Source organism: Emys orbicularis, chromosome 24 (assembly GCF_028017835.1).
Source record: "Emys orbicularis isolate rEmyOrb1 chromosome 24, rEmyOrb1.hap1, whole genome shotgun sequence".
In the NCBI taxonomy this organism is placed as follows: domain Eukaryota; kingdom Metazoa; phylum Chordata; order Testudines; family Emydidae; genus Emys; species Emys orbicularis.
This window is the reverse complement of record NC_088706.1, coordinates 11,880,656-11,904,466: the sequence shown is the minus strand read 5'-3', so window position 1 is coordinate 11,904,466 and position 23,811 is coordinate 11,880,656. Positions and strand designations below refer to the sequence as shown.

General features: G+C 52.8%; 1 protein-coding gene across 1 annotated transcript; it reads left to right on the top strand.

Moving 5' to 3' along the window:
* The first annotated feature begins 1,552 nt into the window (after positions 1–1,552).
* On the top strand, positions 1,553–19,028 carry CNN2 (calponin 2). Its single transcript, XM_065421996.1, has 7 exons — positions 1,553–1,673; positions 12,253–12,374; positions 13,540–13,606; positions 13,757–13,894; positions 16,036–16,152; positions 16,775–16,921; positions 17,413–19,028. The coding sequence occupies exons 1-7, from the start codon at positions 1,611–1,613 to the stop codon at positions 17,674–17,676; spliced, it is 918 nt and encodes a 305-aa protein (XP_065278068.1). The 5' UTR covers positions 1,553–1,610; the 3' UTR covers positions 17,677–19,028.
* Positions 19,029–23,811: the final 4,783 nt, after the last annotated feature.

The window sequence follows — 23,811 nt, the reverse complement described above, 5'->3', positions numbered from 1 at the left end:
GGGGTGTATGGGGATAGAGAGAGGGGGGTGTATGGGGATAGATAGATAGAGTGGGAGTATGGGGATAGATAGATAGATAGAGTGGGGGTATGGGGATGGATAGATAGACAGACAGACAGAGTAAGGCCATGGTGTCTCAGTAGTAAGATTACATGTGTTGAGAAATGGTGCCAGCCACCTACAGTGTTCTGTCACCTGGCCCTCCCAGGCCACGCCCTCATTAGGATTCACTCTTCGCTACACGCCTGGATGACACCCAGTTACTCCTGGGAACGGTGATCTTAATTCCGTCACCCTGGGAAAGTGACACATAAATGAGACCTGATTGACACTGGGAGCTGCTGGGGGCTGGGATGGGGTTCTCCAGCACAATGGAGGTGCGTAGTGACGGGATAATAAGGGGGGGTTGGATGGGATGCAGCCGACATCCCCAGCTTCCAGTAGAAGAAGCACCTTTTCCTGCCATTGGAAACAACTTTCTGTCCAGCCTGCCCAGCCCTGCTGGTAGCAGAAGGAAGCCTCATCCAGCCCTGCCCTGATGAGCTTCTAACCCCTATGAGCTCACTGCCTTGGTATGTGTGGGAGGGCTGGGAAGGCAATCAGCATCCTGGGACATACCCCATCCTCAGTTTGGGCTCCTGGATGAATTCAGGACAGCCCCCTGTGTGTGGGGAGAAAGGGGGTGAATAGCCACGTCCATCACTGCAGCATGCCCAGCCCTATAGTGTGTGTGAGGGAGGGGGCAGGGGGTTGCGTGTACATGGGAGGGCTGGTGGGCTCGTAGGGACCATTGTGTGTTTGAAGGGGTCGGGTAGGCCCAGGTGTCTGGGTGAGGCGCCCCGAGCATCTGACATAAGCAGTGATGAATTTTTGCCAGGGTGGAGAGCCCCGGCAATCTGGGCTCACCTGAGCCCTGGCACCTCTTTCGAACTAAGCACTGGACATAAGGGATTGTGAAGGGGTGTGTGTGTGTGTGTGTGTGAGGGGGGCGTGTCACGGGTTGGCTGTACTCTAGGATGGATGGGTCTGAGTGTGAGGGGGTGGATGTTTGTTTCTAGGGTGAGTGTAACATTCGGTGTGCCTGGGGAGATGGGTGGGTGGTGTGTCAGTGCTCTGGGAGGGGGCGTGTGAAGGGGAGGGTGTCTGTGTGTAAGGCGGGGTTGTGTGTCAGGGCTGGGTGTCTGTTATGTGAAGCAGGGTGTGTGTGTGTGACTGGGGCGGGGGGGGGGAGGGGATCAAGCCCCCAAACCTAGTGGGAAATCCCATCCCTGTCCCCTGGGATCTGCCCCCGCCAGAGCGCCCAGGGCTCCATCTCTCACACTTGCCCGGCTCGTCAGCCTGACAAAGTCTCCTGGAACGGAGCCGGCGCTGGAAGGGGGGCGCAGCCCCCAGCTCTGACCCCGGGGGTCACCGGGGGGACACGCACAGGAAACTCCCCATCCTGCAGGAATTCGGAGCTTTCCTGCCCTTATAAGGCTATTTTAACTCCCCTCCAATCAGCGGCAGGAGGCGGTGCCCGGCGCGGCCAAAACCTCCGGAGCCCGGCGAGGGAGTCTCCCGTACGCGCCGCGGCCCCCGGACCTGGCCCCGAGCAGCCCCCGGAGCGCACCATGAGCAGCACGCAGTTCAACAAGGGCCCGTCCTACGGCTTGTCCGCGGAGGTCAAGAGCAGGGTGAGGCTGGCGGCTCGCCAGACAAGTTTGTAGGGGGGCTGTGATGTGCGTGGGAGCGGGGCCCTGGGGTGCTGCCCGGTGCGCTCTGGGGAGCTCCCCGGTGCGCTCTGGGCTGCTGGCGAGGGCTGGACTGTCCAGTTCCAAATTCTCCCAGCCGTATCCTTCGCGCGCAGCCAGCGCCCTGGCCCGTCTCGGTCCCAGCTGCTGGCCCTGGGGAAATCTGCCTCCAATCTCCTCTTCCGCCCTCCTTTCCTCAGCCCTGGCTGGGACCTCTCCTTCTGGGCTCCGCAGCGGCCTCTGGGGCTAGAGAAGTGCCGCGCCTCCCCCTGCCCCCAAAGTTAGAGGGGACCAGGAGGTCTCCCTGCCACTGGTCCCATAAGCCTGTTCCAGGCTCCACCTGGCGGCACTTTTTCCTGGGCTGCCCCGGCTCCTTGGGCCCTTCCAAGTATGTTTGGTGCAAGGACAGATTCTGGCCTGGTGCCGTTCCATGCACGCTCAGCACCCCCCAAAACCTCGCCTGGCTGTGTCCAATGGACAGGGCGTAATCTGTGCCGGGCACCTCTGGGCTTGCTGCATCAGTTATGAAAGCAAAAAAATGACTCGAGCCTCAGCAGCTCTCACTGTGAATTAAGCCCTGCTAATGGGGTCTATAAAGTAGCATCGAGGGGGTGTGGCCAAGGGGGAGTCCAATGTATCTCTGCATCCAGGTGCCCTGAGTTTCTGGGGGGATGCCCATCTCCACAAAGGGAGGGTGGTGGGAATGTGGGAGGAAGCAGCTGGGCGTAGCCTGCTCCTCGGGCTGAGCTGGGTAGGCTGGGGGCATTGCCTTGCATTCCTCTGTTTGCCACAACAAATCTGAGAGCATCCATTTCCTCCTCTCCATCTGATCCTGACCCAAGAGCCATGTTACTTAGCTGAATATCTTAGCCCTGGTCGGCTTATTAAGCGCATTGTAGCTTTAAACTCCCCTTCCCCCTTTGTTACTGCCAACATCTGAACTCAGGCCCCATTCAGTCTGTCTTGCATTTCGCTACTCTTAGACCAAGTTAAAACTGGTCATTTTCACTTTTGTTTCTAGTCAGTTTCCCGCTCTGCTTCTCTGTCCCAGGGCTGCAAAGTTTGGCTTCAGGATTTCCCTACTCAGTTTAGAAATGCGAACTGTCTCTTCCCCTTTACACCCCCCCCCCCAAAAGTCCCCTCTCTCTTGCTACAAAATTTACATTTCTGGGCCTGAACTGACCCTCCCTCTGAACTGAGCGTGGTCTCAGCTGGTTCTGTAGCTGGCTGTGATGCTGATGGCCCTGGGGGAACATAGGTTAACTCCAGATTTTGGGTAAAGGTGATTAAATCCTGCCTTCTGTTAGGAGAAATGTACAAGAGCACAGACTAAACCCTCTGAGAAGGGAGGCTATTAGGCAAGGGCGAGCAGGTGTGGGCAGAAAACAAGCCGTGGGGCTGTGGCTTGATAGAAAGAGACAAGTCTTCCCATAATAGCAAACGCCTCTCAGGGGAAGGTGTGGGGACAAAGCTGTGTCGACTCTATGGTGCAGCTTCTTGGCTACCAATTTGTGTCATCCTAATTCTTAAACCTATAATTTACAGATTGGCTTGCTTGTGTTCTGAGTGTAATTAAAATAAACACTAGGTGTGATCCTGGGAAGGCTTGGTTTTTTTTTTTTTGTTTTTTTTTTTTTTTTTAAATTAGTATTACACCTGTTCCAACAGATTTTCTTACCCCTGACTCAACCTAGCTCCCTATTTCCATGGCAATTTGGCCTCCATTTGTCAATGTGTTGCTATAATCCTTGAGAAACGCAACTGACCTAAATAACATTGTAATAAACTAAGTGTCTAGGGCCTGTCTTTGCTCCTATGCTACCTACAACTTCCAGAAGTGTCTCAGGAGGCCTTACCCTACAAATAACTTTGTGCTGGGGAAAAGGATCCTCCCTTTCCCCAAGTTAAATTCACAATGAAGGGAATGTGGGCTAGTGGTTAGAGCATGGCTCTGGGAGTGGGGATTCCTGGCTTCTGTTCCCTGCTGTGATGCTGACTCAAGGCATAGCCTTGGGCTGGTGTCACCCCATGCCTCTCTTTGGGCCACCTCTCAAAGTCTAAATTAAATGTTTGTGGAGCATTTAATATAATATGATATATACCTATCTCACAGAACTGGAAGGGACCCCAAAAGATCCTTGAGTCCAGCCTCTGCCTTCACTAGCAGGACCAAGTACTGATTTTGCCCCAGATGCCTAAGTGGCCCCCTTAAGGATTGAACTCACAACCCTGAGTTTAGCAGGCCAGTGCTCAAACCACTGAGCTATCCCTCCCCCCAGTGGGAGATTAGTGGCTGGCAGGTTTGATGAGTGGCTGTTGGGACAGTCCTATCTGCACAGTGCGTACTACCGGGGTCCTTGATTGAGGTTCTGAAGTGCTGCTGTAATACAATAAAGCTGTTTATGCAAGTTCTGAGCGGTCCTATGGCGGAAGGGGGAATTGCTAGCCCATTACAACACGCAGCAGTGAGCGACTGCCGGGGCTGCAACTGCTGCCTTGGAGTCTAGCCCTAAGGGGCCTTCCTTATTCACAGTGACGCCAGGGGAGTCTCCCACTGGTGCATGTATAGACAGGCTGCCGGTGGCATTTATGTAGCTGCGTCATCCAGACCAGCTCTTTTGTGGGTTAGTCACAGCACAATCTAACCCCCATAACTAGTGCTCCCCATTGGTGAAGCTGTTGAGAGTCCGATTTCATGCCAACGTCCAGTGCGGATGCAGCCACCAAAGCTGCCTTCTGCAAAGGGGTGAACGTCTGGTCTCTCCAGATCTAGTTCAGATTGATTCTGGCACTTGTGATACCCTGTCTGGCTCAGGAAGGGCTCCTGTGGGCGGGGCACAGGCTGAAAGGGATTAGAATCTTTCCCTTCTCCATCTGCTCCCGCTGCAGCTGCAATGTGGCATGTTTCCTCTGCACCCATCCTCTGGGACCAGCTTGCTCAATTGGCTAATGTGACCTTGCCGAGGGCTCTCTGGGAGCAGGTTCCCATGTACAGATCTGTAATACAGTAATGCCGGAGGCTCCAGTCAGAGCTGCATTGCGCTAGGTGCTGTACTGCAGGTGCTTCTTCTCTCTGCAGCCTTCCACTGTCTCTGCTCGGCAACACCTCTAGCAAAACCTTATGGCCCAATCCTGAAGTGTTCTTGCACAAGATGGAGGCAATACCATGGCTGAACACTAAGTAACCTACAAATGTGGGCACATCCTGAGTGTCCTCTCTAAACGCAGCTGAGTGAGGTGTTTTTATAGCCAACGGGACAGGCTAGCATTGAGCAAGCGCTTAATTCTTGTCAACCCTTTGACCTGTTTTATAACCCCCATAAAAGCAGTACAAATATCTGCAGTTACTGTGTAGCACCAAGATCTGGAAGAGAACCCGCCATAAGGCTCTGTCCTAACCCGGAAGAGTGATCACTAACGTATGCCAGCTTAAACCCAATTTTAAGTCAGCCCTTTGTCTAGTCAGCACAGCCCAAGGGACAAGCAATTTCTGCTCTAGGTTGCTTAAGGGGGCGATGCTATAAAGGGAGGGAGGGGGAACTCCAGAACCCAGTGGAAAAGGTGTGTTTGACATACCCACCTTCCCTGGTTTGTACTGGCAGCAGTCATCCTGTTGTTTTTTCTCCAGACGCTGCAGCAGTACCTAGACATTGCCGAAGCAGAAAAGATGCACTGGTTTAACTAGATCAAAGTCAGTGGTGCCAACCCCCTAAATGTAGAGGCACTGGAACCTGTTTAATCCTTGCTTAGTTCAGTTCAGTCAGCTACACCCTCGAGGGAGTTGGCACACACAGTAGTTTGACATTCAGGATTTGCACCGTGGATTTTGATCTAGTTAAATCAGTACAACTTTTCTAAGGGTAGAAGTCCTTGGAGAATGGAATCTGTGGAATTTGCTTTTGGGGCCAGCTTGTCTGTCTCCCCCCCCCCCCCCAAATAAAAATAAAAAAATTAGCTCCCTCAGTCCCTGGGTCAAATCAATCCAGCACCTAACCAGATTCACAGCAGAGTCTAGGGGAAAGAATTCAGACTTTGCAGCATTAACTGCAGAATGCTGACATGCTCCCTCCCCCAGAAATCGGAACAGTTCCCCTGGCCATGCAAGCTGGTGCAGTAACTACTTGGGGAGGTGATAATGTTGGCGTGAGAGGGGAACATGTAATGTTTGTCCCTCTCCAAGGGAAGCTCTCTCTTGCTGGGCTGGGTTGTTAACGCCAATATGAATTAATATCTCTTGCCTTCTGAGGGTCCTATCCAAATCGTCAACGTTGCTCACTTTGGATTCTGCAGTTAGGGGGTTGGGTGATCAAGATCTTGCCTGTTCTCTGTCTGTCAGCTCCTGGAATAGTGGATGCTCTTGATAGATCAGTGGGGGAAGGGAGGCTTTCTAAAGTACCATGGAGGCGGTCTTTAAAGCTCCTACTGGATCAGGGCCCTGTTGTGCAAACCATCCTTGCCCCAAGGAGCTTAGAGGGTGATAAATATGGGGGTGGGGGTGGCAACAGCACGAGGGACAGGTGTCTGCTCCGATAGGTCTGTAGTAGCTAAACAGCAGCTGGTGCTACCCATGGGGCTGGGATGGCAGATGAAACCGAGCGGCGCAGTCCCAGAACTGAAGCTAGGATTAGATGTTCTCGTTTGCCATGTGTGCGTGTGCAGTCACGCTGCAGAGGCTACGTTGCTCTGGCTTATTTAAACCTTCATGCTTCAGGGCACAGACCAGCCACTAACTGATGAGGGTTAGGTAGTAACTTTTCCCCCAAGTAACTTCCTTCCACATGGGGGCTGCCCCTCTGTCCGAAGCAGCTGGTGCTGGGTGAGAAGGATCCCAGCCTGGTCCTGTATGTTGTCCTGTGTTCTGATTTATCCTGGGTCCCTGTGAAACCCAGCGAACTTGTTCAGATTCCTCCATCAGGTGAGTTCTCATCCAGAGGCCAGTGCAAGGCCCTGGATCTTGAGTGTGGATCAGTTCGACATGCCAGAGTAGCTGCACCAAGAGCCGGGGGTGGGAGAAGGAAGGGTGCAGGGCTGTGGATTAGTGCTAGATTCTCCTGGGCCATGGGCTAGGATCTCCAATGCCTCTTGTATGCGTTGAGCAAGGGCCCTCCCCTTGCATTGCTGCTGTCAACAGGTCTCCCCTTCCCCATCACACCCCAGTCCCCTTCACCCGGTTGCAAAAGGGAATGAAGAAAGCTGTTGTGAAACCAGAGCTGAGCGTTTCACAGCAGGGTGTTCAGCAGCCGGGGCTCATGGGCTGGGCAGCTAGTGCCCTTACAGTAGTGCAATGCTCTGAATCCGGTGGGGGTTTGGATCTTCCATGGGCTTCTCCAGATCCTAAACTCTCCCTTTTCCACATGGGTGCTGCTTCCCGGCTGTGATGGGCTGTGAGCCTGCAGTTGATCCAACGCATTCGTACCCTTCTATCCAAAGTACCCTCTGGCGGAGTGCGTTATTTCCCCCACTTTATAAGCAGGGAAACCGAGGCAGGGGTGAAGTGACTTGCCCAAGGATCGCAGCAGGGGTTGTCAGAGCTGAGATTGGGAGTGAGATCCTCCTATCTCCTGCTGTATGCTTGGGCCGCCAGAGGGCTCTCCAGCAATCTGGAACCAGACTCCCAGGAGAGCTCTGCTCACATCATGAGGTTTATGGTCCCCAGTGTGGACAGAGCCAAGCTCTCTTGGAACTGGGCCTGTTGTGGGCGTGACTCTCTCTGGCTAATCTGGCCCTTCCTCTCCTGGCCCCTGCATCTCCATAACCGAGTTTGCCTCCTTGTGGGTGGGGAAGCCTTGTTCCTGAGGCAGGCTGAGCTGTCCCATGCCAAGTCCTCAGCAGCAGGTAGAGAGGCCCAGATGGGAGTACAGATGAGCTGGGCTGTGTGGCTGCCTCTGCTGGAAAGCACATGCCAAAGGCTGTGAGTCGGGCCCTACCAAATTCATGGCCATGAAAAACCAGTCCTGGACCGTGAAATCTGGTCTTTTGTGTGCTTTTACCCAATGCTAGACAGATTTCAGGGGGGAGACCAGCGTTTCTCAAATGGGATTCCTGACCCAAAAGGGAATTGCAGGGGGGTCGTGGTATTTCTACCCTTACTCCTGCGCCGCCTTCAGAGCCGGGCGGCCAGAGATCGGCCGCTGTTGGCCAGGCACCCAGCTCTCCAGCAGCAGTGCAGAAGTAAGGGTGGCAATACCATCTCATGCCATCCTTACTTCTGCGCTGTTGCTGGCGGCCACTCTGCCTTCAGAGCTGGGCTCCTGGCCAGCAGCTGCCGCTCTCCAGCTGCCCAGCTGTGAAGGCAGCGCTGCTGCCAGCAGCAGTGCAGAAGTAAGGATAACAGTACCGCATCCCCCCCACTACAATAACCTTGCAACCCTCCCAGAACTCCTTTTTGGGTCAGGACCCCTATAATTACAACACTGTGAAATTTCAGATTTAAATAGCTTAAAATCATGAAATTTACCTCTTTTAAAATCCTATGATCGTGACATTGGTAGGGCCCAACTGGGAGCCTGGAGCACTCAGCGCATAGAACAATCTCTCTCGACTCATCAAGGGTTTTGCCCCTGTCCCTTCCGGAAGACTCTGTAGTCAATGAACTTGTAGTGCTCTCAGGGAGCTGGGCTAAGATGCCTGTCCCTTCCCAAGATAAGCTGAGGCTGATCTCACCCCTCCTAACTCTACCTTTGCAGACTACTGGGGTTTGTTAAACATGGAAGTCTAGTTGTTACGAGCTGGGATGAAAAGTGATGTTTGAGCTGTGTGCATTCAGAGCACGGCTGACAAGCAGTCCGCTCTGGGGTGGAGGACTACAAGCAACCCCCAGTGCCAGAAGAGGGGAACTTTCTCCAAGGAGACTGTCAAGTCCAGGGGACCTTTCCCCCAGGCAGAGGGGACACACTGCTTTGCATGGCTGGGAGACATCCATGTACTAAACTGCGTAGTGCTAGTCTTGTACCTTGGAAGGGCTGAATTGATCTTGTTGGGATTTGACCCTGTAGTCTCAGGGAACTGACTGGCGTTGTAAGTATCTAATGTGACACAGTAGTTAAATGTCATGTGCCCACTTGTGGCTGGTTCATCTAAAAAGATAAGAGCCTACTACTGCTGCCATCTAAGAGAGCTGCACCCCTAGCTGAAGAGGTAGAGGCCCATGTTTCTAGTGCCAAAGGTTCTAGGTTTAATGATTCCAGTAAGTGGATGGTTGTTATACTTCGCCCTCTACTAACGAGCAGCCTTCTTCCTTCCTGATCCGTATGCAGGCTTAAACACTGCTCCAGAAGCAGCCAGCAGCTCCTCCAGCATCTGCCTTTGACAGGTGCTCTTGGGCATGAGCCCCTAACAGAGCCTGCTTAGTAGCAGCTGGGGGAGGGTGTCTGACATGCTGACGCCTCTCCTCTGGCAGCAGGGACCTGCTGTCTCCTTCACTTCTTTAAAGCTGCTTGTCCCACTGATCAGCAGCGAAGGGCCTGCAGCCTGGACAGCTGGCCTTGATTTAAACAAGGCACTTTGCATTCTTGGCATATTCGCGGTGACCAAGGAATCTGCCCAGACGCATTCCTGGGCTGCAGGGAGAGGCTGGTCCTGACCCCGAGGGCAATGGTTTGGGCTGCAGTGCCGAGGCCTCTGAGCCCTTGCTCTGTCCAGCTCCAGCACTCCCCTTCAAGGATCCCAAGGGCTTCCCCTCCCCTGGGAGGCAGGTGTTAGAGATTGGGAGGCCGGGCGGGTGTCAGGCTGTCCCTGCTAAACACCGCTCCCTTCCCAGTGCTGGCTATAGACCCCAGGAGCCCTCTCTCTGCGTTGGGTCTGAGCATGGACCCCTGAACAAAGCTGACTGGGGGGGGGCACAAATCAGTCCTGCCGCTCCCTTTCCTGTGGCGTGCCCTGAGTGACACTCTTCCTGGGCCTGTGTACCTTAGCCTGGGGGGGGAGGGGCATGCTGGGACCTGGGTGAAGAGGGCAGAATCTTGCCCAGCTTCCCATTGGCTGTCATGCCAGCGCACCAAGATCCTGGATCGTCTATCGCAGCGACGGCACTTCCGGAGACATTCTGGGGTCGGGGGAGCAAGATATGTGATTCTATTCTAACCTGCAAAGTCAGGGAGGACTGGAAGATGCAGACCTAGGAAAAAATTCGGGGGCAAAGCAAGATATTGCAGGAGGGGGGACAAGTGCCCCGTTTCCCCATGGGAAATGACCCCCTGATCTGTAGGCTCAGGTTTTATTGACGGGCCTTTTTATGTGACGGGGCAGAAGCAAATGAGGCTTGAGAGACTGTTGGAGTTGGCTCTGTGTCCATGGCCGGCAGATGCAGCCGGCCTCTCGCATGCTGATGTGGGGTGAACTTAATCCACAGCATTAAAGGTCACCTGCGAAAGAGGGTAGGTAGCACCTGGGCGCTCTCCTTGCCGCTTCAAAAAGGCCTGAAAAGTTCCCTGTTAAAAACACGTTGTTTTGCTGGATCTCTCGAATGAAGTCTGGTCTTGCTGTGGGCTGCGGCGCTTTCCCGGGCCTCGAAGCCAAGGGCTCAAGTCTTTAACAAAGAGCGCCCTTCTCCCCAGTGGGGGCAGGCACTTGAGCTAAATGAGCCTTACAGATTAACGTGAATTTAAAAACTGCCTGCCCACCCCAGCTGTGTTGTTCCTATTCCATCTCTGGGCCAGTTCTCCCGCCGTTCAGTCTCCTGAGGAGACAGGCCTTGAATTTCTACTGTTAAAATCAAACCAGCTGGAAAACTAGTCGGCTTTTTTTTTTTTTTTTTTTTTTTTTTTTTTTAAACAAAACTTTTCCAGCCCTGCTGCACCAAGGAAAAGGCCGAAGTGCAATTGCTTTATTGCCCCCTTCTAGGAGATTCAGATACATCTAGACTGAGTGGTGAGTTGTGCTGGCTGACACAGGATGTTAATCATGCCAGCAGCCCGGTGTCTTAACCGCAATGCCTCCTACCTCTCGCTAGCTTCTCTTGTAATGATCACTCGGTGCTTTTTATAGCCTGCTTTGTCTGCAACCTTCAAGGCCGGGCACGGCGGGGGTCAGTCATGTCTCTGCGCTGGGGAAGGAGGGCTGAGCCAATAAGTGCAGCGGGGGATTTGGGGAGACAGACTGCAATTGGTCAACCCGGGATTTGGGCAGGGGGAGTGGAACGTTCCCCCCGCTCTCCTGAGAAGCGACAGGTGATCTCTAGTGACCTCGTTGTCAGAGGCTGCGCCATTTCTCGGCTGGTAGGTGGGGAAGAGTGTGACGTGATGCCATCGCACCTGACCCAAGCTTCCAAAAACATCCAGTGGGAGCCAGCCCAGAGCCGTCTCTGCTGGGTTCGCTCTCGTGGGGATGGGGATTTTAGAGCAGCCTAGAGTAAAAACCAGCCTCTTCCTTCTGTGTCAAAACCCAGCAAACAAGGACGTTGTTAAACTCTGCTGCTGGGTGTCTGCTGGATCTGCCCCGGCTGGCTGCTGAGGGACTGCCAGGGCTTGTATGCTGCAGCAGAGGCTGCTGGTCTCTTCGTTGCTGAGCTCCTGCACGGTCTGGCTTTCCTGTGCATCAGGAAGTGGTAGCTGACCAAGTATTTGGTGCCATCCAGACAGCCCCTTCCTGATGCTGGGCCCTCTGGTCTCCAGCCCCGTTAGCTTCAGCCCGTTGGGCTCCTAGGGGGTCTAGCGGCAAAATGCCAGGCACTGATTTGGGGTTTTGTTTTCTCTTGCCACCACTGGGGAGCTGTGTCCTGACAAGTCTTTCCAGTGGCCATGCTGACGTGACATTGACCTGCACTGATGATGATCTCCTCCTCACCCCACCCCACCCCGTTGGTCTGTGCCTTACAGGGGAACCTGCTGCTAGCACACTTGGGTAGAGTGAAGCTGGGCCCCTTTTCACTAGCTAGGCTGCTGCAAAGGGGCTGTGGGGTCAAAGGAAACCCAGTGCCAGCCAGCGTGGTGTGGGGGCGCTGGTGCCAGGTTGAGGAATGTAGTTGGTCAGCTTCCCATTGGTGCACACGCTAGGCAGTGCCAAGGTATTGATTCTGCACTGACCAGCCCTGGGCACAAAGGGGATGGGTCAGAATATGGGTGTGAGTGGGCACAGCTGGGGCAGACATGTACCCTGTTTATATGGGCACTGCTGGGGAGCAGCCTAGAGGACCACTGAAACAGGGGTGCAACTTGAGGCTGCTTTAGCCTGCGCTGGGGGGCTACATTAGCTTTGCATGCTGCCCCCCCACACACACACACCTTTCTGTGGGGAGCTACACATCTGGCTCAGACCAGGTGGCCCTGGTATTGTCCTGCCCCCTTTCAGCTTTCCCAGAGGTCTCTGATCATGGAGTCTGACTTGTTTCCCATGGTCGTGTATCCTAGCAGCCCTTACTGAAATGTGCTGCTTGCTCTGTAGATCTCCGCTACCCCTGTGTGGCGAGAGGGCATGTGGCCTTGTGGCTGTGCTCACCGGGAAGTGGGCAGTGGGAGGAGGGGTGGCTAGCCCAGGGCCCCAGCGAGGAGCTGCCTGACTCTTCCATTCTCTGCTCTCCTCCCAGCTTGCCCAGAAGTACGATCCCCAGAAGGAGGCTGAGCTGAGGATATGGATCGAGAGCATCACCGGGAAGGAGATCGGCCCCGATTTCCAGTTGGGGCTGAAGGATGGAGTGATCCTCTGCGAGTGAGTCTGGGAGGGAGCTGGTGGGAGGGCTCTGGGGGCATCCTGGGTCTGCATTGGGGCAGGGAGCTGATGGAACAGCAGGCTGTGACCACTGACCTCCCCTTGCCATCCAGGGGAAGAGCTCCACTTCCTTCCATCTTGCTGGCTAGTTGCCCCCGTCCTGCGTCAAGGGCCACAGCCGGAGCTGCAGACCGGCTTGGCGGCTTAAAGCCGACAGTGTCACTTCAGAAAAATGTCGGGGAGGTGCAAAGTTGCGTACAGGGCCCGATGCAGCTAGCTTAGTGGGAACTTGCATTTTTGCCATTCCAAACTCCCTTGCCACATTATAATGCTGATGGCGTTCACGTCGCTGCTTTCCTATGCAAGGACAGCACGGCCAGGAGCTGCTCTGGGGACCATAACATTCATGCTTCCTTAAGTGTGAGTTTCAATCTTAACGTTGAATTAATGTAGTCTTGTGCCCTGCGTGCGTCCAGCGCCTAGAACAACGGCCCATGCCAGGACTCCTAGCTACTCCCATAATAAATAGTGTGGCTAGCCTGGATCTTAGCGACTTGGGTTTTTAATATTGCATCCACTGTGGCTCTGTAGTGTAGACACAGCCCATGTCGGCATCGCTGTACCAGTAGAGCCTGCTAGTGTCGAGGAGGTGTCCTGCTGCGGTAGGAGCATCACCGTTCTGAACAGTGTTGGCCACTGTTGCCGTCTGTTGGGGTTTTGTCACCATCCCAATCATTGGGGGTGCAGTGGCTTTTTCACACTCCTGACTGACATGGCTACACGGGGGTAAGTTTTGTGCAGCCCACGCCTGAGACAGTGACCCCTAGTGGCCTGAGCCTGAGGAGACCTGGATTCCATTCCTGGCTCTACCACTGACCTGCTGGGTGACCTGGGGCAAGTCGCTTTTTCTCTGCCTCCATTTCACAGATGGGGCATGATCCTGCCCCCCCTCTTGTGAAATGCTTTGTGAGCGGATGGGACGGTCTGTGTGAGAGTCTAGGGATGAACATTTCTTCTGCTAACTGTTTAGCTTTGTGGACGTCCTTCTCTCTGACGGATGCTTGTTTAAAAGTAGCCAAACCTCCTAAAGATGCTTGTGCTGGAAATGTGCTTCCACACCGGGTGGTTGGCGTCTGCTCTGACGGCTCTTTCTCGCTCTCTCCAGGCTCATGAACAAGCTGCAGCCAGGCTCAGTGAGGAAGATCAACCGCTCGGCTCAGACCTGGCACCAGGTACGTGCTGGGCTGCTCCCTTTACAGCGAGGGTGGCCTGGCTGATCGCTAGCCTGGGAGCGGCTTCTCAACCGCTGCCTCGCGGGTTCCTTCCCTGGCCCCCTTTTGGCTCTGGCCTGTGTGTCTTTATCCGGCTCTCTTCCCCGCCAGCTGGAGAACCTCTCCAACTTCATCAAGGCCATGGTTCAGTACGGCATGAACCCCGTCGACCTCTTTGAAGCCAACGACTTCTTCGAGACCGGGAACATGACCCAGGTGCAAGTGTGCCTGCTGGCTCTGGCAGGCATGGTGAGTACCGCTCTGAGGCTGATGCACCGGGACTACGAAAGGCACCCTCCCCCATCCGTGGTATACCCTTGGTATGGAGGCAGGGGGAGCCAGAGGCTGGAGGGGGCAGAGCCAGGGCAGATCTGCACCCTGGTGATTCTGTGCCCCTGCAAAGCTCTGTAGGGGCAGTTGAAGCGGGAACATGAGTCAGGTTAACTCTCGGGGCTGCCTTAGCCTGCGCCAGCTGCTTTCCCTCTGACCCTGCACAGGCATCCGTGCAGGGATGGACCCGGCCTGGTGTCTAACTGGATCTGTCCCATATGGCCTGTGGGCAGGAGTGGTCATTCCTTCTCCTAGCCCACCCAGCTCCCATGGGTTTGGGGTGAGGGTGGCTGGGGGGGATGGGTCTCAAGAGCCCTAGGGTGCCAAAGGAGGTGGCTACACTGAGGACTCCTGACAGCAGAGGTGCAGTTCTTCCCTCCTCCAAAATGTCCCGGCTTTAAAGCCAAAGCGAGGCTCAAACTTCCCCTTGAGGCTCTTGTTCTCTGGGGGGGTGGGAAGAACTGATCTTGCCCCAGCACGCGGAGCCAGCTGCAGCCAGGAGCCTTTCCAGCGAGCTCAGGGGGGGTGGGGGGGAGGAAGCAGCTCTGTTAAGGGAAGCCTCCGTTCTCAAAAGCAGGCTGGCTTGTGGGAGGGCTGTAAGGGAAATAGCGGCTTGGCCACCTTGGGGCTGGAGCTGTCGCTCTTGGCCCAAACGGTGAGGTGCCAGGTCTCTGAGGTGTGTGCTCATTGCTTTGCACGGGCCCGGCTGGGCTGGCTCACGAGAGCCGTTGCCTTGTGGTGACTGGATTTTATACCCTGCGTGGATGAAGGATAAAGCTAGTAGAAAGCAGGTCAGTGGCTGCCTTAGGATAAACACACAATGGATGTGGTCTCCTGGCTCCTCTGACCAGGATGAAGGTGTTGGCCCCGGTGTCCTGGCCAAGTTCTCCTTTGGGTAATTCCTTAAATTACTACACAAGCCCCTGAAGACTCATTAACGCAGCATCTAGCACACGTGCACTGGAAGTCACCGTGTCTGGCCTGCAGAGGTCACCATCTAACTCCTAGACGTAAAGACCAGGCGGGACCACATCTCATCTGACCTCCTGCACATTGCAGGCCACAGAACCTCTCCCACCAATTCCTGTAATAGGCCCCAAACCTCTGGCTGAGTTACTGAAGTCCTCAACTGTTGATTTAAAGACCTCCAGTTAGAGAATCCCCCATTTACTCTAGTTCACACCAGCAAGTGACCCGTGACCCACGCTGCAGAAGACCTCTGATGCTGGAGTCCTTGCGCTCTGTCTCTGCACCATTTACAAATCTGCCACGTTCCACCCCATAAACCGCTGCATTTCCGTGGTGGATATAGGATCTACACTTCGTGGGTATAGCTTGTAGAACTGTAAAATACCTTGCGCCCTGTCAAAGGTGCTGTGGGGGAAATGAACAAATAGCCGTCTCTGTATGGGATATACAACCTCATGGGCTTAAGTCAATCTCTAGCTCAGGGGTCGGCAACCTTTCAGAAGTGGTGTGCCAAGTCTTCATTTATTCACTCTGATTTAAGGTTTCGCGTGCCAGTCATACATTTTAACGTTTTTAGAAGGTCTCTTTCAAGAAGTCTATAATATATAACTAAACTATTTGTATGTAAAGTATACAAGGTTTTCAAAATGTTTAAGAAGCTTCATATTAAATTAAAATGCAGAGCCCCCCGGACCGGTGGCCAGGACCCGGGCAGTGTGAGTGCCACTGAAAATCAGCTCGTGTGCCGCCTTTGGCACGCGTGCCATAGGTTGCCTACCCCTGCTCTAGCTGTTGGGTGGGGTGGTGGTGGTGGTAGGATGAGACCTTCATGGGTGGCTTGGGGTGGGGGAGGTTATCCCTTAACTGCAGAATTTCTTGCACCTTCCTGTGAGGCATCTCATGCTGGCTGCTGCCTGAGCAGGGATACTGAGCTAGATGGACTAGGGGGCTGATCCAGTTCCTGGGTTGGATTCTGTATGTTGACCGATGATGTTCATGCAACATTAGGTTGTAGAACCTCTTCTATGCAGGAACAGAACTCGGTGGTTCTAATACACCCCTCCCCCCACCCCCCCTTCTCTCTGCTGCAGGCAAAGACCAAGGGGATACAAAGCGACGTGGACATCGGGGTGAAATACTCAGAGAAACAACAGAGGAACTTCGACGATGCAAAAATGAAGGCCGGCCAGTGTGTCATCGGGCTTCAGGTGAGCTGGGCAGGGGTGGGGGAGGCATGTCTTATGAAGTCCTGTTAACCCTTTAACACCTGAATTCACTGCCACTGCATATGGCTGATGGGCAAAAGACTTAATAGCCTGGACAGTCTCCTGTTACAGGCTGGATATGAAACACCCAGCACAAAACAGAACTGCCCCATGCCCTTCACTGCCTGCATTGTCACTGCTGTCCTGGCCTTGTTGGCATGTCTGTTCTTCCCCTGGGGGGCTGGGGTGTGTATCGAACAGGTTCTCTGGTCTGAAGGGCTGTATTACAGACTCCCTCCTCCCCACCAACAGAGGTTTGGACCTGGAGAGTTGTCCTTGCAGGGAATTGGGGATGGGAAGTTCTATCCGGGGACAGTTATGGCTCTGCAGAGGTGAAATCCATGATGCACTGGAAAGCACGCAATTGGAGGCAGGGCTAGAATCCCCGCCCTGGGGAATCCTCGTTCTTACCCCTCTGAATAGAGGCCGTCTTTGAGCCATGAGTCATGCTTGGTATGGGAGCAGGAGACTTAGCCAGGTCGTGCTGTCTTATTTGAGGTGGGGGGAACCTGCTTCATACTCGGTTGGGATGTAAGCTTAGTTCTCCGTGTAACTCTGCCCACAGATGGGCACAAACAAGTGTGCCAGCCAGTCTGGCATGACGGCCTACGGCACCAGGAGACATCTCTATGATCCCAAAAACCAGATCCTGGCCCCCATGGACCATTCCACCATCAGCCTTCAGATGGGCACCAACAAGTGTGCTAGCCAGGTAAGCAGGCAGTCATGGGCCTGGTGAACCGTCTGTGGGGAGGTAAAAGGGGCCAGTTGAGTGACTGGAGTCTCTTCAGCACAACATCTGGGGTTAAGGGTGGCATTAAAGAAGGTAGATTCCTGACCGGGTAGCTGGGTTAAATCCAGGAAAGCACCAGAGGTGCCTACTTGATGTAATCTGTGCCTCCTCAGACTGCTGGAGAGCTGGTCTTGTGGTTCAGGCACTGGACCAGTATGTGGATTTGGATTCCTGGCCCTGCCATAGACTCCCTGTGTGACCTTGCCCAAGTTCCTTAATCTCTGTCCGCTTCCCCACCTGTAAAACAGAAGTTGTACACTCCCTCCCGCCCCTCATCACCACGCGGTCTAGGTAGATCAGCTGTTTGGGTAGGGTCTTGCTATGTTCTGTGGTGCCTTGTGAAGTGGGGGCCCAATCCCCAATGGGGGTTTCCAGCTGCCACTGTTACCATGAATAATCTGGTCTCTCAGGTGGGCATGACGGCTCCTGGCACGAGGAGACACATCTATGACACCAAAATGGGCACCGAGAAGTGCGACAACACCTCCATGTCCCTCCAGATGGGCTCCAACCAGGGAGCCAATCAGAGCGGCCAGGTCTTCGGCCTGGGCCGACAGATCTATGATCCCAAGTACTGTCCCCAGGGCAACGCCGGTGATGTGGCCAACGCAGTGTACGACCAGAGCACGGACCCACCGGAGTACCACTACTACCGAGAAGAGGAGGGCTACTGAGCCTTGCGCCCTGCCTGGCCACAAGGCCGCCTCCCCAGGCCAGCTTGTGTACAGATCTCTGTTGCCGGCAACACTCCAGTATCTATAGCCTCTTTTTGTAACTTTTTAAACAAATCTCTTTTTTTCTGAGCAAAGACAAAAATCCCCTGATCCTAGAGGAGAGAGTTGGTGGCTTCTTAAAATCCTCTTACCTTTGGGGTGTAGCCTGTTGCTTGCAACTTGCAGAATGCGAACAAGGCAGGCCTTTAAATGCTGATGGAGTCCACTTCTAGTCATCCAGGGAGACCCATACCAGCAAAACACTGGGGCTATGTGTGTTTCTTGAGGAGGGGGGCAGAGTGGGGAACTTGCTCGCAAACGGGATGCAACCTTCTAGCATTGCAGTCCTCTGTGTTGCAAGAATGCTGCTTATTCTTCATGCTCTGACGTGATTCTGGTGATGCTGTTGCAGTTCTAGCAGCATAGGTGTCGATGGCATCAAACACCCCAGGCCTTCCCAAATGACTCCTGGTTACGCTAGTGAGGTCACGAAATCTCAAAGGGAATTAGAGGTGGATTCTCCCACATTGGCTCTGGTAAAGCCTTTGCCAGCTCTTCCTGCTTCTGGAGATCTTGCTCCAAGGAATTCTCCAAGGGCCAAGGAATTCTTTTTTTAGGTGCCTTTTTATGATGCCAAAAGTGAAGCTCTAAAAGGCTTCTGCTCTCTTTTAATGTATATACTTTTTAAAGTGAGGCAAGGACAGTAACATACCTTGGCGACATCCTAGGGACCAAGTGTTTAACTTGATATCTAAAATACTCTTATTTTGTGGCTCCTTCTCTCTCCTCTTCCCTTTGCCTCCCTCCTTGGAAGGGAAGAGGGAAGGAAGATTCTTATTACCTGGTCCTGTAGTTGATAGTGCTCCGGCAGACTGCTGCATCTGCACAGCCAACTGCGGGATGCTTGGTTGTGTAGGCGTTGCCCTGTTGCTAGGATCCTTACAAGTGTTAGATGCTTTTGTATGTTTGGCTCCCCCTTAATTTAAACCATCAGGAAACTTTTTTCTTTTTTTTTTTAAAGTTGCAATTGTATGTGGCCTCCTGATCAGTGTGTCAACTTGGGCATTCCTCAGCCGTACTGTGTTCTATAGGGGCGGGGAACAACACTGCACTACTGGTAAATTACAAAACTGGATGGGATCTCCGCCAGAGCTGTGTCTGAAGTCAGAGACTTCCTTCTGCATATGGATAACCTAAATACTGCACAGTCCTCCCCAGGGGCTACTGTCCTTGTAAAGGTAGCTTAGAACTTTTTTGAATAAAATGTGAAACTGTAATATTTGAATATAGGCAATAAAAGCTTTCAGAGAAGACTTGCGCTGTTGTGACTGTATTTTGTAAAGTATATAACAAATGGATCTGGCTCCATTACAGAATTACTTGTTTCTTGCTTGGCGCTGTCGCTGGTTATAAGCTGGGATGGGCCTCGGATTCCAAAGGCAGTTGGAAAGGCATTCCCCCCCCCCCCCCCCCCAGGTTTGAAATAACATTCATTTTGGTCACTGGCTGCCTCTCAATAGCTTTCCTAAGACTCAAATATTTTAAGTTTTTCTCCTATTGGAGACTACTGATCTGTTCTATTCTGACACTCCAAATTAGAGTAGATGCCTTATTGGATGGTATCTTTAAGGGAACTCCTGTATTGGAAAGAGATTTTTTTTTTTTTTTTTTTCCCCCCCATTGGTCAGTCTACATTCCATTTCTCATGGTCAACTAAACTTGATGCTAGAAGATAACTTAAACCCAACACCTGCAGCTCAGTTATATACCTTAACTCAATACCATCTTAGGTGGGGATCTTGCTAGGCTTGGCTGAATCAGACCTTGTCTCTCCCATCCAGTGCTTTCCCTGCCGTTGTCTCAGTAGGTGGTGCTGTTCCCTTAGTGCTGAAGATGTCTAGAAATAAAATGCTCGTCACCTAACCCAGAAGCCAATTTCTTCAGTCCTGTGAATCAAAGTGAAGACTCACTGTCCAAGCTGAAATGCCAAAAGCAACCAGCACAAACCGTGATCAGTAAACTAGTAGTGCCAACTCCCAAGTACTCAAACTAGGAGTCTGGCCTCAACATCAGGGTTTTTACTGAATCTTGGGTTTTTTATTTGCATTTGTGGTTTGAGCTTGTAGGGAGTTGACTTGTTTTGTTTAAATCTACAGCCATGAGATTAGAAACTCTCCTAAAAAGGAAAGGTGATACTCTCCTGTGTAACTGCCTGCCTCTAAGAGTCGGAGCTTCAAGAAACTTTCAATCTTGCAAGTCTGGCAATAAAGTAACAACATGGGCACACAGGAATTGGGTTTTTAAAATTCCTTCTGGAAGGTAATGATGTATAATAATGCCCCTCTTCAACAGTTGGGTTCTACACTTGAGGTGGTTCTGGAGCTCATTGGTTGAGGTTTGGTGATTCCGGTGGAGAGTTAGGTTGGCATTACGTAGCCACGCCAGTTAGACAATCACATATGGGGAAAACCATGCGGCCATGCCATCTTAGCCCTTGCATTGCTGTCCTACAGCTATATTGTCCCTGTAATAAACAACTTATTTAAAGTAATCAATGGATTCTTTTCTACAGGAAGTGGTGCGAGGCTGCTTGGTTTTGCTGTCCAAGGTAACTGAGGTGCATGTGAGCGGCAGCCTTCAGGCCTGATTCTGCCCTGCATTTTGCACAGCCCCTGTCCAGAGCTGGTGTGAAATGTTACCACCTCAGAACAGTGTGACGTTGATTCTGATGTAAATAACTAATCTTTAGAGTAATAGAAGATTGGGCTCCTGCGAGGTGAGATTAGCACAGGTCTAGGAATAAAGCGATGTACCTTTAAACAGGCTGCGTGTACATGTGGAGGGCTCAGCCCCTGTTCCTGTACATCACTTCTAGAACTAAAAGCGTAAATAAACAGTGGTTCATTTTAACCTGAAATGAGTTGGTTTTTTTTTGTGTTTGTTTGTTATTAGGGTGACCAGATGTCCCAATTTATAGGGACAGTCCAGATTTTTGGGTCTTTTTCTTATACAGGCTCCTATTACCTCCCACCCTCACCCCACCCCCTGTCCTGATTTTTCACACTTGCTGTCTGGTCACCCTAGTTGTTATCCTTGCACTGCTTTCCACCCTCATTGCTTCCTGTAGCAGGTGTGCCTTGGCTTGCAATTCAGCCTATATTTGCAGGTTTCAGAGTAGCAGCCGTGTTAGTCTGTATCCGCAAAAAGAACAGGAGTACTTGTGGCACCTTAGAGACTAACAAATTTATTAGAGCATAAGCTTTCGTGGGCTACAACCCACTTCTTCGGATGCATATATGCATATATCGAAAGCTTATGCTCTAATAAATTTGTTAGTCTCTAAGGTGCCACAAGTACTCCTGTTCTTTTTGCCTATACTTGCAGTAGAAAGTCCTGTGCTTTCAGGAACTAAACTTGCTGTAGTAGAGGAGGAGGTTTTTTTTTGGTGAGTGGAAGTCTCCAGCATGGGGGCCTGTGAAAGCCCGACAACTGCCAAACTCCCCAGGCACTGGGGGGTGGAGGGGAGTTTGCTTATGTGAACTCAGTCTCTGAAAACTTGGCCTCAGATGGGGAAGGTGGCTGCACACAAGCATGGGTGTAGGGAAAGGGGGTTGAGCTCTGCAGAGTCAGGGCTAGGCATAGAGCAGGGCCCCCCTATTAATTAGTAGGAGGTGTTGTGTAGGGGAGGTCCCCCACAATATTCCTGCTTAGCACCCCAATGGGTGACCCTAGGCACTGGAGCTCTGCTTGGGGAAGGTGCCGCTGCATCACTCTGCAAAAGGCCAGAGCCCAGGTCTGGATTTGAACTGCCCCTGGGGTGGGAAGGGGCAGTTCAAACCCAGCCTGAAGTGTCTGCACCCAGTTCTGGCTTCTTCGCTCTATCTGAGCAGCAACGGGCCCTTTAAGAAAATATGTGACGTCACCCGACCGGCAATAACCCCTCCCCTCGGGCCGCACGCGGCGGCTTTGTAGCCGTAAGGCTGGGGCGTGGGCGGTGCCCGACGTTCCAGAGCCGAACGCTGGCGGCTCGGAGGCGGGGCTAGCGGAACGCTGAGACTGCCCCAGCAGCCGGCCGGCGCGGGGAGAGAGCGGCTGGGGGCTTCCCTTAAAGGGGCCGCGCTGGCTATGGAGTGAGCAGGTACGGGGGGAGCAGTAGAGCTAGGCAGGGAGGGGGGGCAGTGGGGCTCGGGGGGGGAGTCTTAGAGACAGGGGGGGGTCCTGGGGGTCCCAGTGCAGCAGGACCCATCTCAGGTCAACAGAGGTCACAGGAAGTTGCAGCAGAGTTGCAGGTGGGCCGAGGGGTAGCAGCTGCTGCCTCTGTAGCTACAACTTCTGCATCTGGGCAGGGCTTTCCTGACCCCTGCCCTGACCCCAGCGCAGAAGGCAGCATCTCCTGCCCACTTCAGGGGAAGCAGAGAGCCTGCAGCCCACCCTCTCCAAAGTGCTCCCCCCTGTTTCCCCCTCTTTCCTTTGGGGTGCGATTGCTTCCTTCCGTCCTAGCCTCTGCAGTGGCAGGGCTTGGACGCTAGCCAAGGGCATCCCGGAGCATGGGCTCACAATCCCTGATCCTCTGGGGCTCAGCGGAACTTGATAGGCGGCTGTGGTGGAATTGAAGCCAGTTCTCAGGGAGTCAGCTCGCTGCATCCCAGTGTTTATAAAATCCCCGGAGTCACTTCCAGAGTACGCAGGGCAGGGAAGGAGGTGGCAGTGGATGGCTGGCTTTTATCTGGCACTAGTTTATCAGTGTAAAGCTGGAGGAGGGGTGAGGATGAAGATCGTGCTGGTACCAGCGTGCAAGAGAAACCTAATGAAAAGACACTGGAGAACCCAGGGAGTGGGGAATGCTAGTTTATTATTATTCCACGGAAAGCTGCTCCCCACAGGCTGAGGGCCTGGATCTCCATGGCTTGCACTTTGTGAAGTTGTTTACACCAGTGCAAATGTGACTGAATGGGAATGGGCGTGGGTTTGCCCTGGGGTCAATGGCAGCGTGAGGTGCAGGGTGAAAGAGCCAGCTCTGTTGAGGGGTTCTGATTACATCAGGGTAGCTGCGCCAGTGGAGCTCCAGTGCTTTGCTGTGTAATCGGCACTTCCGGGGAGCAGCGTGTGCAGACCTGATCAGAGCTTTCTTGGCTAGGTTATTTCTTCCTGATGATAAAAACCCATTTGTATGAATATCCTGCACGGAGCATCCTGTACTCCTGGGCTTTTCTTTGTGAGACTGATTGTGAAAGAGAGTCTTTTTTCCTCCTGTCTAAATATAAATAGTTGCAGGTTGATTTCAGTGTGGTTACGGTCCCCTTGGTGGTTGGGATGGAGGGATTTGTGCATCAGAGACAGCCCATCCTAACACAGTTCAGGTTACTACTGTTTTTACATCTTGGTTGGTTCAAATGCTCTCACAGTTCTGGGTGGCTCTTTCATGACACTTTGGCTTTTTCCCATGGCTACCATTTTGATAACCTCCTACCTGACAAGTGACTTGATTTTTCATGTTTTTGGCAAGCAGGTGTCAGGGTAGGTTGATATTAGGCTGACACTCATGTGCAAATGCTTTATGACCAAGGAGCAAACCATCAGTATATATCAAGGGCTTATGTCAAGTTGACTGGGAATTGCAGTGTTGCCAACTCCTGTGATAACTGGTGTTTTATTTAAAGTCCCAGACATGGAATCCTCTGATTATGTGAAAAATCTCCTCTTTTTCTTTTTTTAAGTAAGCTTCTACTCCTCATGGTTGCAGAGAAAAAGCTTGAAAATATGACCCAAGTACGGCTTACAGGCCCAGAAAACAGAAGGCAAACGAAAAGAACCCAATGTTTATATTTATATCTACATCTATATCATGATTTTTAAACCAATTCTGAGAGTTATTTGGGGCTGCCTCATGATTATTGAACATTTGGGGCTGGCAATGCTAGAAACTGGAGACCTGGGCTGTGTTCCCAGCTCTGCCACCGATCTGCCGGGTGACCTTGGGCAAATCACATTCCCCTCCCACCCTTTGTCCGTCTCGTCTGTTTAGACCAGGGGTCTCAAACACACGGCCCATGGGCCACATGCGGCCCGCGAGCCCCTCACAGCCCCCGCTCCCGC